Source organism: Hemicordylus capensis, chromosome 3 (assembly GCF_027244095.1).
Source record: "Hemicordylus capensis ecotype Gifberg chromosome 3, rHemCap1.1.pri, whole genome shotgun sequence".
Taxonomy (NCBI): domain Eukaryota; kingdom Metazoa; phylum Chordata; class Lepidosauria; order Squamata; family Cordylidae; genus Hemicordylus; species Hemicordylus capensis.
In genome coordinates this window covers 65,809,363-65,828,578 of record NC_069659.1, presented here as the reverse complement: position 1 = coordinate 65,828,578, position 19,216 = coordinate 65,809,363, and the positions used below count along the sequence as shown (strand labels likewise).

Genomic DNA, 19,216 nt, shown 5'->3' with positions numbered 1-19,216 from the left:
AAGATTCCAAGTTCCCTCCCTGGGAACTCCAAGACAGGGCTGAGAGAGATTCCTGCCTGCAACCTTGGAGAAGCCGTTGTCTGTCTGTGTAGACAATATGAGCTAGAAGGAGCAATGATCTGAGTCAGTAAAAGGCAACTTTCTGTGTTCCTATGATCATCTAGCCTGCATCAAACGGGCTGATCCATCTATTGATGTGGATTTATTTAAATAATTATATTTCACTTCAACTGCATGGATAATCTCGCAACAAATCAAACAGTTTCAAATTCGTCAACACTTAAGCGGCTTTTTAAAAAAAACCAAATATTAACTAAAAGAGCAACACAGATAGAAAAGCAGGCTCACATTCCTCTCATCTGAGTGGCTGAAGGCCTGAAAAAATGGATGAGCCCTTCAGGGAGGAATACAGCCAACCTGAGTTCTGCAGGGAAGAATAGTGACAAATCTGAGACTGTTTCCGTTGTTGTTTGCGATTATTTTTCAAAGTATCAGCAAAGGAAACTATCCACTCCAGTTACAGAGTAGAGTGCAGAGTTTTTGTTGCTGCAGTCATCTAAAGAATATGCATGGAGATTGTAGTACAATCCAAACTGAATAGGTTTATTGGTGAAGTACATTCTGGATAGTAAAGACCTAGCCCTGACTATAAGCTACTTAATGGATAGGTGGAGAGAGAGAGATGTTTCCATCTACTCTCCGAGAGGAAACAAAGTGGACTGACTCCCCACAGGAAATACCCGAGGAGTCAAGGCGGGGGTCACAGAGTAGAGGTAAAGCAGGGACAGATAAAGAGACCCTCACTAACTACCTCTACTCCCAGTGCCCCTTGTCATTAGGATAGCTGGTGCAAAAGGTTGATGCACTGGAACTCCATCTTCAACAGTTTCAAAGCCTCCTAACAACTATTGGCTCAATCTCATCCAGTGCCCAGGAGTTGTTGTAAGCAACTTCTTGCACATGACTACTGCTGGGTTGGGGTTACGGTGGTTTGCAGTCACCCCTCATAATGAGATCCATGAGAAACTCAGTCCTGTGAAAGGCCAACCCAATATCTCTTTGGCAATTGGCAAGTCTGAATTTAACTTGACATAGTAGTTCACTGCTGACAACTGGCTCTTTTAGTCAGTGAAGGACACAAAAGATGAAATACTGGCCCACATTCTCTGCAGCTTTACAACGAGAGCTCTGCCCTTGCATGGAGCCTGGAGACTAGCTGCACTGTAGTATTACTCAGAGCCCAGTGCACGGGGAGGCAGGGATCAGGAAATGACTTTTGCTTCTCTCCCCTGCGTGCAAAAGCCCTGACTGGTGCCACAAAATTTATTTATTTATTTATTTCATTTATAAATTGCCCCATCTGAAGGCTCTGGGCAGTGTACAACAAGTTTAAAAAGACACAAAAAACCACACCATTTAAAACACTGTGCTCAAAACAATATAAAAACAATTCAAAAACAATTCAAAACCATTTAAAACCAATTAAAATACTTTTAAAAACAATTTAAAAATCTTGGAAGGCCAGGCCAAACAGATAGGTTTTTAGGGCTCTCTTAAAGGCCAACAGCTAACCTAAACAGCTAACCTAAACATATAAAAGCTCCCGTTTTGAAGAGGAGCTGTCACCAAGCTCTGGAATCTGCCTGAGAGATAGGAGTGGAACCACTGCAAAGCAGTGCCTCCTATCCCCAACTCCCCCAGGTGATCCAGAAGGATACCATGGTTGATGGTATCAAATGCTGCCAAGAGATCCAAAGGGACCAACAGAGTCACACTCCTTCTGTCAATTCTCTGGTAAAGGTCATCCATCAGGCCCATCAAGGCAGACTCAACCCCATAGCCCGCTCTAAAGCCAGTTTGAAATGGATCTAGATAATCAGTTTCCTCCAAAATTGCCTGGAGCTGGTTAGCCACCACTTGCTCAATCACCTTGCCCAACCATGGGAGACTGGAGACCAACCAGCGTGGTGTAGTGGCTAGAGTGCTGGACTAGGACCGGGGAGACCCGAGTTCAAATCCCCATTCAGCCATGAGACTAGCTGGGTGACTCTGGGCCAGTCACTTCTCTCTCAGCCTAACCTACTTCACAGGGTTGTTGTGAGGAGAAACCTAAGTATGTAGTACACCGCTCTGGGCTACTTGGAGGAAGAGCGGGATATAAAATGTAAAAATAAATAAATAAATAAAACCTATAACTATCTATCACTGAGGGAGACTTGTGTCAGGAACATATCCTTGAGGGCTGAGTGGAGCAAAGCTACTATGCAGCTAGTGTCCTGGCTCCCTGTGAGAGTGAAGCAAGAGCTCCATCTTTGTAAAATTGAGGAGAATGTAAGCCATTACTTTTACTAAGAATATAGTAAGAACGACAGTATGTTTAAATGAAAGAAAACTTACAATTCATTCCATATTGCAAGCAGTTACTCACGTGCTCGTGGACAACAGCAAGTATCTGGACAGCAGGGGCAGCGGACATAGCAACAGCAGCTATAAGGGCAACACTGGCACCAGCAGATCCCAACCAGAAGAAAGAAGAGGAAAACCCCCAGGATCACCAAGCCCACAAACACCCACTCTAGAAACAGAGAGGAGCGAGGGAGAGATGTAGAACACAGGAGAGTCAACAAAGAATATATTTTTTAATTTTTAATTTAAAATATTTGCACCCCACCCCTCCAGGACACTACTGCTCAGGGCAGCTCACAACATGAATAAAATAGCCACAATATAAACCAATACAAAATTAATAAAATTAAACAGTTGCTATTGCTTTATCATGTCTTAACGTTAACCATTACAGCACACTCCTATGCATGTTTACTCGGAAGCAAGTCCCTTCCTGTTTAATGAGACGTGCTTCCTACTAGGTGCTAAACATTGTGGCTGACATTTAGGTCAAATTGTTATTGAGTAGTCACATTAATTTTGGTGGGACTCCTCAAGAGTAACTTAGATTGGCTGTCAGTCACTAATACCACCCTCAATAAGCATGAATATTTGGAGTAATATATTTATGCTTATTTATGTAATATAAATAAGTGTTTAATATAAGCTTGCATATTATCAAAACTAATTAGATTTAACAATCATACTATGTTCCATGTTTTCACATAGCCTTTTTCATCTCTACACCTTTCAAGATAACAGTTCTGCATACTTTCAAACTATGGATGAAAAAAGGGGAACAGGATCACAACCCATCCTCCAACCGCTATTACACTTCTTTCAAAAACCTGCAGGTGCCTGTTGTTGAAGGAGAAGGAGATTAAGCTACCATTAACCACTAGAAACAACTTCCAACTTCTATATTTTTTCATCTCCTATTACATTAGTCCATCAGAATAAAAAATGTTATTTGCTGCAATTGTTTAATTTTCTTTTTATCTTTTTCTTTTCTGTAATTTTCTTTTCTGTTATAAATAAAATATAAAATATATATTTAAAATATTTTTTTAAAAAACAAGTGTACTTTTAACTGACAGGCCCTCTAATTAGAGTTCACCCTCATTAATTTAATGGGTTTAAATGTAAATTAAACCAAGGAACTTCATTGATGCCCTATAAAACTGAAGAAATATACAGTCTGGAAAGGATGGAGAATGAGGTTACAATTACATGTAATTGTGTCTTAGATGAAATAGACTGGTACAAGTCCCTTTTTTACCAATATATTTAGAGCAGGAGTTGGGCACACTGATGTATTTATTTAGTTAAATTTTTCAAGGTGTTTTACAAAACATTTAAAACAATATATAAAACAGTTACACAATAAAATATTAAACTGCAATATAAAAATACAAATCTAATTAAAAGTTTTTAAAAAGCAATAGGGCCATAAAATAGGGCCATAAAATACAGAGGAGCAGCATCCAAAATTTATTTATTTATTTATTTAACATATTATTTAACATAAACTTACATCTCTCGGCGGTTTACAACCAGATAAGAACAGAGTTTTAAAAAAAAAAAAATTTGTTTTGTTTAACAAGTTTTAACAAGTTTAAACTTGTTTTTAGTTTAAAACAAAAACAAGAAATTTAAAACACAGCAATTAAAAAAAAATTAAAAGTGATATTCTAAAAACAACATTAAAACAAATAAAACTATATCAGTTAAAAGCCTAGGTGAACAGATGTGTCTTTAAAGATTTTTTTAAAATTGTCAGAGATGTGGAGGCTCTTATTTCACTAGGGAGCACATTCCAAAGCCTCAGGGCAGCAACAGAGAAGGCCCGTCCCTGAGTAGCCACCAGACGAGCCGGTGGCAAAAGCAGAGAGAGCAGTGGCGTATCGGGGGGAAACGGTGCCCAGGGCAAGCTCTGGCCCTGAAATGCCCCCCCACCCCCCACATACCTGTGAGGGCGCGGCGGCGCCCCCCAGGCAGCAGATCGCCGGCAGTGGCGGCGATTCTGCGGTGGCGGCGGGTCGCCCACCGAGTGTGGTGGCGGGCGTGCGGCGGCGATTTGGCAGCACACTTGGGAAGCGACACCGGGCCAGGAGGCAGGCTCAGCGTCGCTCTGCCTGCACTCCGTCCTTGGCGGGCAATCCGCCGCTGCTGCTCGGGCCGTGCTACAGCCCATCGCCGCCACACCAGCCACCAGCCACCGCCGCACTCGGCGGGCCACGGGCGACCTGCCACCACCGCAAAATCGCCGCCGCACTCCTGCCGCCACACTCGGCAGGCAATCCAGGGGGGGCGGGGAGAGCCACTTTTTGGTGCCCCCCACATGACCCACCGGGGTGGCACCCAGGGCACGTGCCCTGCCTGCCCCCCCTATGGTTACGCCCCTGAGAGAGAGCTCTCCTGATTATCTCAATGGGTGGTGGGGTTCATGACGAAGATGTTCTCTTAAATACCCAGGGCCCAAGCTGTTTAAGGCTTTATAGGTTATGACCAGCAGCTTGTATTTTGCCTGGAAACATATCGGCAGCCAGTGTAACTCCTTCAATACGGGAATAATATGGTCTCTCCTAGATGACCTAGAGACGAGCCTGGCAGCTGCATTCTGGACCAACTGTAGTTTCCAGACTACATACAAGGGCAGCCCCACATAGAGCGCATTGCAGTAATCCAGTCTGGAGGTTACCAGCAGATGTACCACAGTTTTGAGGTCATCTATCTCAAGAAACGGACGCAGCTGGCGTATCAGCCGAAGCTGATAGAAGGCACCTCTGGCCACTGCTTCTACCTGGGACACCAGGGAGAGACTTGGATCCAGAAGCACTCCTAGAGTGTGTACCTGTTCCTTCTGGGGAAGTGTGACCTCATCCAGAACAGGCAGATCAAAATCATTTCCCGAGTTTCGACCTCGCACAATGAGTACCTCCATCTTATCTGTATTCAGTCTCAGTTTGCTATCCCTCATCCAGCCCATTACCACCTCCAGACAGGCATTTAGGGAGGTTATGCCCTCTCCCAATGATGCTGACATGGAGAAATAGATTTGGGTGTCATCAGCACACTGATAGCACCCTGCACCAAATCTCCTGATGATCTCTCACAGCAGTTTCATGTAGATGTTAAACAACATTGGAGACAATACGGAGCCCTGAGGGACACCATACAAAAGTTCAGATTTTGAAGAACAGTCTCCAAGGGACACTATCTGGAACCTGCCTGAGAGTTAGGAACAGAACCACTGCAGAGCAGTGCCTCTCACTCCCAACCCCCTCAGACGCTCCAGAAGGATACTATGGTTGATAGTATTGAAAGCCACCAAGAGATCCAAAAGGACAAACAGAGACACACTTCCTCTGTCAATTCCCAATTGGAGATCATCCATCAGGCCAACCAAGGCAGTCTCCACCCCATAGCCAGTCTGGAAGCCAGTTTGAAATGGGTCTGAAAAATGGATTTGAAATGGGTTTGAAAAATACCACTCAACTCAAAGTCTGGTTAAAAAGCCAAGATTTCACTTGCTTTCTAAAAACTGTGATGGAGACTGAGGAGCAGATGCCCACAGGGAGAACTTTCCAAAGTCAGGGGGCTATAACTGAGAAGGCCCTGTCCCATGTGCACGACTGCCAAGCCTCCCTTATTGTTAGCACGCAGAGTAGAGCCCCCTCTGATGACCTTGTCAAGTGGGCAGAAACCCTTGGGAGCATCCGGTCTCTCAGGTATCCACGGCCCAAACCATTAAGGGCTTTAAAGGTCAAAACCAGCACCATGAATTGGGTAGACCACTGGATATATAAAAAGCTTGGTCCTTGGAGAAAGGGCAGAATAAAAATAAATAATAAATATCTGGAAGAAAGGTAGGACACTTGCTGAAAATCATTTTTTAAATTCCGACTGTTTGCTATCAGTCAACTCAAAAGCAAACATATAAGCTAGAACAAGCAAGTTATTGAGCTCTGTACAGAAAACAAACATGTATACAAGAATCAACTTATGGAGTAGGGAGCAGGATCATACTTGCCAACTCCGTCCACGTGATGCAAGGTACAGATTATGTGTATAGAACTTGAACACTCTGTGCATATGACCCAATCAATGCTTAGAGGTTAGGGAGTGGGGTGTTAGTGTGCGATCTCATCCCCATTTCTCCACTTTGACAGTACATAGAACTGTTGTCTTGAAAGATATGGAGATGAAAAAGGCTATGTGAATCTTGGAATATAGTAAGATTGTTAGAATCATATTTCAGAGAAAGAAGATCAAACCATAAAGGATTATTATGGAAATTCGATTTGTTAGTCTAGTCCTGGACACAGTGTAAGGGGTCTGAAATAAATGCAAAGCTAGAAGGACCCTGAAATTTAAAGGTGATGATGAATTGGGATTTCCCTTTTTAAAAATTCTATTTGTGTTTTTTTTTAATTGTATAGATAAATTGTGCATTCCTTATTGTAAAGAGATTCTTGGTATTGGATATTCTTCATTCTTATTTATAGATTTTTTTTTTTAAGGGCTCATGATCCTGGGATAAACTGGTATCAATACAAAACCACAAAACATACAACTTGTCAAAACAATATTTCAAATAGAATTGTTTAAAAAAAAAATGGCTGACATCCAGAGCAGTCTACCACAGGTACTCTGGACATCTGGCACCACATAGCCTTGCCCCGTGTGCACTATGCTTTCCCCAAAGAGCACAAATATTTGTCTGTGCTCCAGAATTGCTCTTTTAGAGCAGAAAACACATCACGAAGTGATGTGTTTCCATTCTGAGCAGTTCCAAAGTGCGGGCAAGCTTCAAAACCTATTTGCAGTCTTGTGCAAGACACCCACACTTCGGGGACAATGTGGGAGACAACATGGTGGGGGGGGGTGTCACACAGCATGGCAGCAGATGTTAGGAGTGCCCACAGTAGACTGCTCTAGATATTGCCCAATAAGATTTTAATCTCTCATTTAGAGTCTCCAATATTGGCTCCAAAAAGCCAATAATCCTTTGGTTAGAAAGGCCACTGAATATTTCCAATTGAGCTATTTATGTAGTGGGCCCAATATCATGAGGGGAAAAAAGTTTAAAAGAGATTTATCCTATTACATTGCAAAACTTATCTTAAAAATCTAGAACTGAGAGTTTTTGGTTATTGAGCTTGAATGAAATTTTGTGTTTTAAATTTAGAAAATAGAAGGTGGGGGGGACCCTGCTCATACCGAGTTGGGAAATACTAATATAAAGTTGATTACTTTTTTGTGATCAAGCCAAAGCTTTTGGCTTGATCACACCATCAAATTTAATAAGAGTGGTCCCCTCAGAATAGAGAGCATCTAGAGAGAACAGAGGAGAGTAATGAGGGGAGATGGCAGGGGGAGGCAATTATAAGAAGAGCATGTTCTTTGATGTCAAATGGTGTGGGGGGGAGGGGGAAGAGTACCCTATAATCTTCTGCATATTAACAATAATTTATTCATTTGCACAGGCCAGGAGGGATGATATAGCAAATCTAGTCTTACGGGGGGCGGGGCTGCAAACTAATTTCCCTAAGCATATATTACTACAAAGAGGAAACTGAACCTAAGTTCCAGAGCTCATCCATGTATCAACCAAGCCACTGAGAGAAAAGGAGATCAAGGAAAATAACAGATGGTTATTACAATAAAAATATTCAATATTAATAAATATTTTCTCAGATTGTGAGTTGATTTCCTTTTCCATTGATCCATGTTCTTTTGATGTTTACACCCATCGTCTATAGGCTTAATGATACTTTGCAACTGAAAGCATGTTTTATAACAAATATGTTTGGCATGTCGTCAGTTCCTGCCTGTAGGCTTCCAGCAGCATCTGGTGGGCCAGTGAGTGAAACAGGATGCTGGACTAGATGGGCCTTGGGCTTGATCTAGCAGGGCCTATAAAACCAGGGTCTATAAAATCATGCATGGTGTGGAGAAAGTGGATAGAAATAAATTCTTCTCCCTCTCACATAACACTAGAACCAGGGGTCATCCCATGAAACTGGTTGCCAGGAAATCTAGGACCAACAAAAGGAAGTACATTTTCACATAATGCATAATCAACTTGTGGAATTCTCTGCCACAAGATGTGGTGACAGCCAACAACCTGGGTGGCTTTAATAGGGGTTTGGATAATTTCATGGAGGAGATGTCTATCTTTGGCTGCTAGACAGAGGGCTATAGGCCAGCCTCAAAAGCAGGATGTTTCTGAGTACCAATTGCAGGGGAGTAACAGCAGGAGGGAGGGCATGCCCTCAACTCCTGCATGTAGGCTTCCAGCGCCATCTGGTGAGCCCCTGTGTAAAACAGGATGCTGGACTAGATGGGCATTGGGCCTGATCCAGCAGGGCTCTTCTTATGAACCAGAAAGGGCTCTATCTATTGCCTTTAGCCTTTTTGTCCCTCTATAACCAATATGCAGAAAAATGCACCCTCAAACACTGAAATCATCTCTGCACATTGACAGCAAGTCAGGCACTTTTTAACCCTGACAAGCCACCTAATAGCACAGCGGGGGAGTAACTTGCCTAGGGAGCAAGAGGTTGCTGGTTTGAATCCCTGCTGGTATGTTTCCCAGACAGCAGCGATATAGGAAGATGCTGAAAGGCATCACCTCATACTGCACGGGAGATGGCAATGGTAAACCCCTCCTGTAGTCTACCAAAGAAAACCACATGGCTCTGTGGACGCCAGAAGTCAACACCGACTCGACGGCATAACTTCATATTAGACCCTAGTATTGTTTTTCTGAAGACTATTAAGGTCATTTAGAGCCACCTAATGGCGCAGTAGGGAAATGGCTTGACTAGCAAGCCAGAGGTTGCCAGTTTGAATCCCCACTGGTATATTTTCCAGACTATGGGAGACACCTATATCACGCAGCAGTGATATAGGAAGATGCTGAAAGGCATCGTCTCATTCTGCGCAGGAGATGGCAATGGCAAACCCCTCCCTTTTACCTTTAGATTCTCCATACTGGGCCCAGTACTTTTATTTCCTTATGATGAAAAAAAAAGTTTTACAGTTTAATTTCTACTGCCTAAATTGTGGTGTTTGAAATTTGAAAAACTGAGCAAGCCATAAAATGAGGAATTTATCCCTATCACATCTCTATTAAGCCCTAAGCTATAAAGGCCTGCTTCCCATTAATCTTTTGGTGTGCCAGTATGTGGGGTGTGCATGCCCATGTCTTATAACGAGAATGTTTGGAAGATCCATCTGAAATTCCAATTTCCACTGATGTTCAAGATGTTTAGTTCTATATTTCCAGTCAGAGAAGAGACTCAACACTATACATCAGTGCAGGAGTCTGCAACCTGCAACTCCAAGCCATATGAGGCTCTTCGAGTACACACTGACTCTTGTTAAGAAGAAGTAAACAAAAAGTCATCTTGACCTATTCAGAACAACATCTAACCTTTGTACGTTATTTATACTTTTAAATGAACCACTTTATGTGTAAAGTGTGACTGAGTCTGGATTCTGCATAGCCAGAAGCCAGCTAGAGCAGCAGAGGGCACTGTAAAGGAAGCACAAGAGGAGAAAGTAAAAGAAGTAATAATGTTGCTTTAAGAGAGGCAGCTGGGGAAGACGGGGTTGGAAAAAGGGTTTGGAACACAAAGATAGCAACAGCAACATGTATATAGTTATCAAGTTAGTTTTGTAATGAACAAGAAATAGAATAGAAGGGACTTATTGTGAGCTAGACTTGATTTCCCTATATGCCCCCCCGTCAGTCACAATTAATATTGATGAATCGTGTGTGTGTGTGTGTGTGTGTGTGTGTGTGTGTGTGTGTGTGTGTGTGTGTGAGAGAGAGAGAGAGAGAGAGAGAGAGAGAGAGAGAGAGAGAGAGAGAGAGAGAGAGAGAGAGATGCGGCTCTCAAAATATTTTGGCAAAAGACAAACAAAAAATGGCAGTTCTTCTTCTGGTGCAGGCAGCAAACCCATGCACAAGTGGCTCACAAGCTTGTTACTATGAGTTCTATTAACATAACTCTTTTTCTTCAGGATCTCCTTACTGGTTACCTCTCCCTTGGAGGCTTTTTGCCACTTTACAAAGCTAAAAGCAATCTGCCACCTAGGAAAGGTGTTCAGTCACAGTTGTACAATATAATAAACTCTCTGCTTCCCAAACAGGGATGAATCTAGCTAGCTAACCAGCTAGTGTCCATGACTTGATATATCCCTGCAGACGCAAACAGCAGCTATCATTCTCTAAGAACTTTTTTGTTTTGCCCTAAAAGGCATTGCATTTCTGTGCCCACCTTTTACACTAACAGGCCCAAATGCAATGGATGGACATAGTCAACCATTTACCAAATGATAAATGGTGGTAATTTGAAGAGAAGCTGCTCCGTATAATACTGTACAGGTGTACAACTGTGCTATGCTACAATTTTGGATAAGCTAGGCTTCTCCTGGAGATAGCAATGTCAGTGTGAGCACACACAAAATGTATGGATGAATACAACAATTTCATATTAAAAACACTGGCATATTGATTTCAGCACCAGGTTGGATGGTACCTTCAACCACCTTCATAAGCTAAACTCAGAAAATAAGCTGTATGCCTATTCATAAGCAGTCAAATGTCATAGTGTAGCTTTAGCTGTGGGTGTGACAAATAGCTTGCCACAAGCTACTGGTCAAAAAGGGATAGTTACTTGCCATGTGACTGGCACTTGAATAACAGCAATGCTATCTTCAATTACTAATTCTCAGCCATTCTCCCCAACTGCCAGTGGGAAGCATAGGAACATAGGAAGCTGCCATATACTGAATCAGGCCATTGGTTAATCTAGCTCAGTATTGTCTTCACGGACTGGCAGCGGCTTCTCCAAGGTTGCAGGCAGGAATCTCTCTCAGCCCTATCTTGGAGAAGTCAGAAAGGGAACATGAAACCTTCTGCTCTTCCCAGAGTGGCTCCATCCCTTGAGGGGAATATCTTACAGTGCTCACACATCAAGTCTCCCATTCATATGCAACCAGGGTGGACCCTGCTTAGCTAAGGGGACAAGTCATGCTTGCTACCACAAGACCAGCTCTCCTCTCCAGTTATGAAAGAGACCAGGAATCAAGAACACATGTCTACACAAAGGAATGAATGAATGTACAAATTGCAGTGAGTGGATGGACAGATAAGGTAACAGAAGATTTGATAAATAAAGTGTGATGTGACTGAATACCTGGCATAATCTCCACAGCAAAACTGGGTAAAAGATCAGCAAGCAGCCCTGTCCTGCCTAGAAGAGACAGAAAAAGGGAAAGAAGGAGAGAAGTTAGTGCAAGAAAATGATTCCCCAGCCCTTGCCTTAATAGCATTGCTGCTCTCTCATCATGTGATGATGAGGAAGTTCATCAGCTCTGTTTTAACTATCTAGGCATAGCATGATGAAATGATGGTTCCCTTGCACAGAATTACAAGGTAAGATCTGTAAGGTATATTCCATATATAAGGGCACTTAAAACAATTTCAATACTAGTTACAAAATATTTTACAGTCCTTTCAAAAATGTATATCAGTTGGATGGATCTTAACACCAATTCACAGTGAAAGTATACACAACATATGTGTGAGGATGATGTTATTTATACTGGGGTTGTGGGGTTTTTTTTTGCAAACACCACTTTGCATAGTTGTTCTACAACATAAGAACAACCCTACTGGATCAGGTCCCAGGCCTATCTAGTCTAGCATTCTGTTTCTCCCAGTGGCCCACCAGATGCCTTTGAGAATCCCACAAGCAAGAGCCTGAGGGCAGGCCTTCTCTCCTGCTGTTGCTCCCCAGCAACTGGTATTTAGAGGCATTTTGCCTCCAAGACTGGAGGTCGCCTATAGCCACCAAATTAGTAGCCATTGATAGATCTCTCCTCCATGAATTTTTCTAAACTAGGGGCCATCACCACATCCCGTGGCAGATAATTCCATAGATTAATTATGTGTTGTGTGAAAAAGTACTTCCTTTTGTTGGTTCTAAATTTCCTGGCACTCAGTTTAATGGGATGACCTCTGGTTCTAGTATTGTGAGAGAGGGAGAAAAATTTCTCTCTGTCCATTCTCTACTCTATGTATAATTTTATCAACCTCTACCATGTCTCCCTATAGTTGCCTCTTTTCCAAATTAAAAAGCCCCAGATGCTGTAGCCTTGCCTCTTAAGGAAGGTACTCTAGGCCAGGGATTCTAAACGTTGGGTCCCCAGATGTTATTGGACTTCAACTCCCATAATCCCCAGCCAAAGGCCACTGGGCCTGGGGATTATGGGAGTTGAAGTCCAATAACATCTGGGGACCCAACATTGAGAATCCCTATTCTAGGCCCCTGATCATCTTGGTTGCCTGATTGTACTTGTACATCTGGTTGTCCTGTGCTGTTGCAGGGTGCTCAGAGACTGATGCAGGTGAGGCACAGAGCTAGTATAATCAAATTATTCAAACCAGACTGGAATGGTAGTGGAAAAATAACTCAGCTTGCAGCATTTTCTATTTTAACTGATAAGTTTCAATGCTTTAACTATAAGGAAAAAATCTAAGGAATCCCTATACTAAGTTCAAGAACATCAGCTTTCTTAAGAAAATGCCATCCTTAGGGTGCTGCTGTCAGGACTCTCTGAAAGCACCACAGGCAACCAAGGTTGGGCTGACCCAAGCTGCACCAACATAATAGTGTGGGGGCGAGCATGTAGACTATACTTCCTTATGTCAAGCAAATCCTTTCGGTAAAGTGCTGCTGATTCAGGTTGTTTCCATGTAAACCAGAAGTAATCAGTTTTAGACTCAGTGCAGAATCTGTGGTCGCTACCTATCCTAAGTTCTCAGAAGGAATGGGCTATATATACTGAAATAGTCTAGGTCATTATACTTGTAGATCCCTTTTGTCATCTTTAATTAAATTAAGAAATGAATGGATGAAGCTAAACTACATATCACATACAGGCAATATGCCCGTGTACCAGAGTTTCCTGCATCTACAGGGTGTTTCTGCACTGTGTTTTTTGTGCCAACAATAAGACAGATAATAAATGATGTGAAGAAAGAGAACTCTATACATTCAGGTACAGTCCATAGGAAAAGAAAAGAGGCAAAAAGCACACACAACTAATGCTTGTCAGAGTTCAGTGATTTCTTGGAAGCAGTACGGATGATACAATGCTGAGGAGAATAGATCAGAACAGAAAAGAACAGAATAGAATAGCCTTGCTATAACAAAAATAGTACATTTTAACTAAAATCCATTGTAATTTCACTGGTGCAATGTGTGGTAACTTAAACAGAGTATAATAGCACCAGCTTCACATTTATATGATTAAATGGTTGCACTAAGCCTGGTCACATCGACTTTTAAAGATTATCTCAGCATGAGTTTGTGTCATCCTGAAACTTGTAGGTACCTTAATTGTCTTGCAAGCACTTCATCCTCTCTAGGAGCCTTTCCAAGATAAGAGGTTTATATAAACAATGAATAATGTCTCTGGATTAAGTTGTTTGGCACTCAACGTTCCATGGGGGCACCATGGAGCTTTGAAAAACTGACAAGAGCCATGAGTGGAATGTTATGATGGATCAGATCAAATTAAGTTGACCCTTATGGTAAGCCCATCTTGTTTTGCTAAATTTAAACTGTAGTTCCTTCACTGGAAAGGGCAATATTTGTATGTCATGTCCTCTTTCCTTTAATGAACAGTTTCCTTGAAGGAAACCTGGAAAGCATGTCCACTATTACATGTATTTATATTGGGCATACAGGTTACACAACATAAATGCCTCCTGAAAAGAGCTCTGCTGTTTTCTCCATATTATTCTCTCCATATAAGATGGAGCGGGGCGGGGGGGCAGTGGCAAAACCCTCCCTAGAAGGGCTCAGCAGTCCTAGGCCTCCAAAGGCGTGACTAAGGCAAACCCAAAATGAAAAGTAGCACACTTCACCAACAAGTGTTTTTTATTAGATTAAAAGAGAAACAAGAGTAAGAACTGTCTCTTCATAAAGCAGACTGTAAGAGAAAGACTGTTTCTCCTTAAAAGACTGTTTCTCCTTAAAAGAGAAAGACTGTTTCTCCTTAAACAGGCAACTCAGATTCAAGCAATAAAATAAAGGAAAATAGCTTCCCTCACACATCTAACTGAACTGGTCCCTATCTTATTACTCACACAGGCAGGAATCTTCCTGCTGTAACCAGCGTCCAGGCTGTGGCTTTCCCAATTCCCAGCAGCTTCTCAGCCAGCTGCTTCCTTGGGGCACTCTTGGGACAGAACAAACACTTTCTCCTCTTCTGCTGGTGGCTGTGAGTGTAGTTCCCACCCAGTCCTCTGGATTGATCCTTCTATTTTGCTTTTGCATTCTGAGTACCCAGAATGTTGGGGGCAATATGCTAAATCATTGTAAACTGCTTAGAGAGCTCCGGCTATAAAGCGGTATATAAATGTAAGTGCTATTGCTATTGCTATTTTACCGAGCTTTCCCCCTTATTAGGAAAGGCCCACCCTCCCAGCAGTTGCTCTAAGTAAGGCCTAGTCACTACAGAGTGTTAAAACATAGCCTGATAATAGCAATTAAATTACTATTGTAAAGATTTGTTCAATGATGGTTAGTGCTGTGCAGAGGTAAGATAGAGTTTGAACGAGAGGGCCTTGCTTTGCACTGCTCATTTCATTTATTCATTCATTTCATTCATTTTTACACTTATATCCTGCTCTTCCTCCGAGGAGCTCAGAACGGTGTACATGGCTATGTTTATCCTCACAATGATCCTGTGATGTAGGTTAGGCTGAGAGTTAAATGACTGGCCCAGAGTCACCCAGTTAGTTTCATGGTTGAAGGAGGATTTGAACTGCAGTCTTCCCAGTCCTAGTCAAACACTCTAACCACTACAGTTTGCTGGCCACATACACACACACACCCCTCACCACATCCTCTCATCCTCTCTATAGACGGCTTGCCAATATTTGATTATCATTTTTCAGGTACTCCAATGCCAATTCATCTTCTACCACCACCACCACCACATTGTGTAGAGTGACCCAGTGCAAAGGAAAAGATGGCTCCGGTACATTTTTTAGTTGTGTAGAAGAGAGGATTTCAGAAAGTGCAGCTTTCCTCATTCCCTGAGAGATAAACTGCACTTGTCAACATTCCCTCTCCTACCTAAAAGCAATCATTAAATGTTCAGTCTTGTCATCTTTTCCACTGACTCACCTGCAGCACTGTGGCAGCCCTACGGCATTAATTGTCATGTCAGTTCTCCTCTCAAGAGGTGAGTGCATCTGGCTGTCAGGGCTTACACGAGGAGAGCAGTGACTGAACTGGGAGGATTTCCAGATGGTGATTTATTTCATCTTCTTCACAGATTCCTACAAGCAATGTTGCTCAGTGGCCAGAGGACTTCAGGCAACAAAATAGTGGGGATGAAAATGACTGTTAAAAATGCAGAAGCATGGGGAAAAGAATGGCAAGGACTGTTGGTCCCAACAGGTCTACAGTGGGAGACATTCTATGCAGTCTCCTCTCAATGCTAAGGACCCATCAGGGCCACAGGACAGCACAACTTGAAAGGCTGCTCCAATGATATAACGACAAGGCTACTGCAGAAAGACTTTAAAGCACTTCTGGGCAGCAGTACTCCTTTCCATTGGAAACAAGTCACACAGTGGCCCTGGTGGGTCCTTAGCATCAACAGGAGACTGTGCAGAACGTTGCCCAGACAAGGGCGGCAGCAAGGGAATTTATGCTCTGGTAAAAGTAATCAGAATGTAAAACAAAACACCACATGCACATTGATTGATTGATTGATTGATTGATTGCCATCAAATCAGTGCCAACTCTTAGTGACCACATAGATAGATTCTCTCCAGGATGATCTTTCTTCAACTTGACCTTTTAGCTCTCTCAGTGGTGCATTCATTGCTGTCATAATCGAGTCCATCCACCTTGCTGCTGGTCATCCTCTTCTCTCTCCTTCAACTTTCCCCAGCATTATGGACTGCTCAAGGGAGCTGGATCTTCGCATAATGTGTCCGAAGTATGATAGTTTGAGCCTAGTCATTTGTGCCTCGAGTGAAAATTCTGAATTGATTTCTTCTATGATCCATTTGTTTGTTTTCCTGGCTGTCCATGGTATCCTCAAAAGTCTTCTCCAGCACCAAAGTTCAAAAGCATCAATACTTTTTCTGTCCTGCTTCTTCAAAGTCCAGCTTTCTCATCTATCTTTCTAAAAGCTATCCACCACTTCAAAGTCTTCATTATCAGTTCTGAGCCTGGTTGCTGTACCTGTTGTCATTAGCTTAGTCTTCTTTACATTTAGTAGTAGTACAATTTTTTTCACTGTGCTCCTTGACTTTCACTACTAGACAATGGCAGATTAAGGCATTGGAGGTGTCTGCCTACAGTGGCAAAATTTGAGGTGCAGCAACTTTTGCCGCTTCTCAAATTTTGCCGTGCCTCTCTGGGGGCTACCATGGCAGAATGGGGCATGATGTCGGTGGCTGGCTGCAGGGGGAGCAAGGAGGGAAGCATGCCCCCCCTTTTTTACCTTTTAAAGTGCCAGGAGTGGCCACTGGCCAGTCACAAGGGACGTGGCCTGGGCTCTGGAGAGCCCTAGAGAGCTCTCCCCCAATTTCAGATTGCGTTTGCGGCCTGAACAACATTTATTTCGCTTTCTCTCCCTACAGTGAGTATACAGTCTTGTCTTACTCCTTTGCCGATCTGGAACCAGTCTGTTTCACCATGTTCCATCTGGACTCTGGCTTCCTGTCCTGTTTATAGGTTTCTCATGAGAGCAATGAGATGTTCTGGGGTGCCCTTATACAAATGATCAAATAAATTTCTAGCTTATTTATGGACAATAGGATATTTGATTGTTTTGTATGTTGTCATGTAATGTGATGTTTATTGCATATTCTGATTGCTGTTACAGATCTATAATATCTCTTGCTAAAGTACAGTTGAAACACATTGAGAACATTCTTGCAGCTGTCTTTTCTATGTGAGTTTAACTCTTCCCCCATGACATTTTCTCAATTTAAATCTCTCTCTCTCTCTCTCTCTCTCTCTCCTCCCCGCACTGCCCCATACCCACCCCAAAGCTACTATTTGCCCTGCTGGAAGAAAACATCCTGGTACTTGTATGTTTTTCCCAGCAGGGCAAATAGCTGCTTTGGTATGCGGGTGTGTGATTTAGATCAGGAAAAAGGAAGTGGGGGATGTTTTAAAAAAAAGTTAGCATTGTAGCCACGATCCAATTCTCTCTTCACTGTAGCTGCTTTTAAGGGGAAAGGACACATCAGAAAAGCTGTGCTCAGATATCTCAAGTCTCACCTAGCTTGACCCTGATTGCTGGGGTCAATTCTCCTTTTCATAATTGTGTATATTTCCTTTCCATAATTGTGTATTCTTCCTTCACACAAATATAAAATCCCACTTGCATGAAGGACTGCTTTCATTAATTTCAAATGTCTTTGGTTGCTTTCAGCCACATAAAGTAAGTAAATATATACATAACAGGCACCTTGTAAAGTGGTTGGTCTCTAATATTTAGCAGGAGAAGAGCAACTGTCGCTGTTCAGCCCAGCCTAGCATCTCTTCAGTAGGTGTTGCCAGAGTCTCACTTGATTTTTATTTTATTTTTAAATATTGCAAGCTCTTTAAGGACAATCTATCATGTCTTTTGCTGGGTAAACCACTTTGAGAACCATTTTTTTTTTTTGGCTGAAAAACAGTATATACATATTTTAATAACAGCAGCAACAACAAGGAACCATAGCTCAGTGGTAGAGCACATGCTTTGTATCTTTGCATGCAGAAGGTCCCACCTCCTATGCCTGGCAGTGCAGAGCTGGGAAAGACCTCTTTCTGAAACCCTGGATGGCTGCTGCCAGTGACTGTAGATGATACTGAGCGAAAAAGACCAAGGGTATTACCCCAGTACATTAAGGCAGCTTCTGATGCTTGTAAGTACTGGATATTCTAAACAGACAACCCACTCCCCCATCACAGACACACACATTCATACAGCACAGACACACCACTCTCGTTAGGCATTTTTAGGTGTAAATGCCTGGGGAACGGCAAATGCCCTGAAAACCTGAGTCAAGATCTGGAGGAGTGAACGTCCGAGCTCTTTCAAACTGTGAGCAATACTCTGGCCTCCATAACAGAACAGGTCTTATAGCCCCGCTAGCTGTCCATGCCTACTTCTAGAATGTACTATAAAGGTAAAGTGTGCTGTTGAATCGCTGTCGACTCCTGGTGACCACAGAGCCCTGTGGTTTTTCTTTGGTAGAATACAGGAGGGGTTTACCACTGCCATCTCCCGTGCAGTATGAGATGATGCCTTTCAGCATCTTCCTGTATTGCTGCTGCCCGATATAGGTGTTTCCCATAGTCTGGGAAACATACCTTTATTTATTTATTTATTTATTCATTCATTCATTCATTCATTCTCTGTGTCAATCGCCCTGAGCCATTTTTGGAAGGCTGGTATAGAAATCGAATAGATAGATAGATAGATACCAGTGGGGATTCGAACAGGCAACCTCATGCTTGCTAGGCAAGTCATTTCCCGCTCAAATCAGCCTGGAGTTCCAAGGAGTATGATACTCCCACAAAAATGGTAATAACTGGATTCCGGAACACAGCAAAAACCACAACGTCCCATTGATTGTCTATGTTCCCCCTAGTCTCTTGGATACTTCCGCCTCGCAGTCCATTGCCCCAACTATTCTGAAGAATTCAATCTGTAAAGGAATTTCTGTAAGCTGTCTTCTTAGTGGTCATTTCAGCAAAAGGCAGAGCAGAGGCTATGCCTAAATCCA

General features: G+C 42.6%; 1 protein-coding gene across 6 annotated transcripts in view; it reads right to left on the bottom strand.

The window, feature by feature from the left end:
* ILDR2 (immunoglobulin like domain containing receptor 2) overlaps positions 1 to 19,216 on the bottom strand; it is a 104,374-nt gene that overhangs the window by 21,640 nt on the left and 63,518 nt on the right. For 4 of the 6 annotated variants that reach the window (XM_053310382.1, XM_053310380.1, XM_053310381.1 and 1 more), the window contains one exon: positions 2,429 to 2,575. In XM_053310382.1, the coding sequence (XP_053166357.1) occupies positions 2,429 to 2,575 (147 nt within the window). Of the gene's footprint in view, positions 1 to 2,428; positions 2,576 to 11,597; positions 11,655 to 19,216 lie in introns of all 6 variants that reach the window. The other 2 variants (XM_053310377.1, XM_053310379.1) reach the window with 2 other exon arrangements.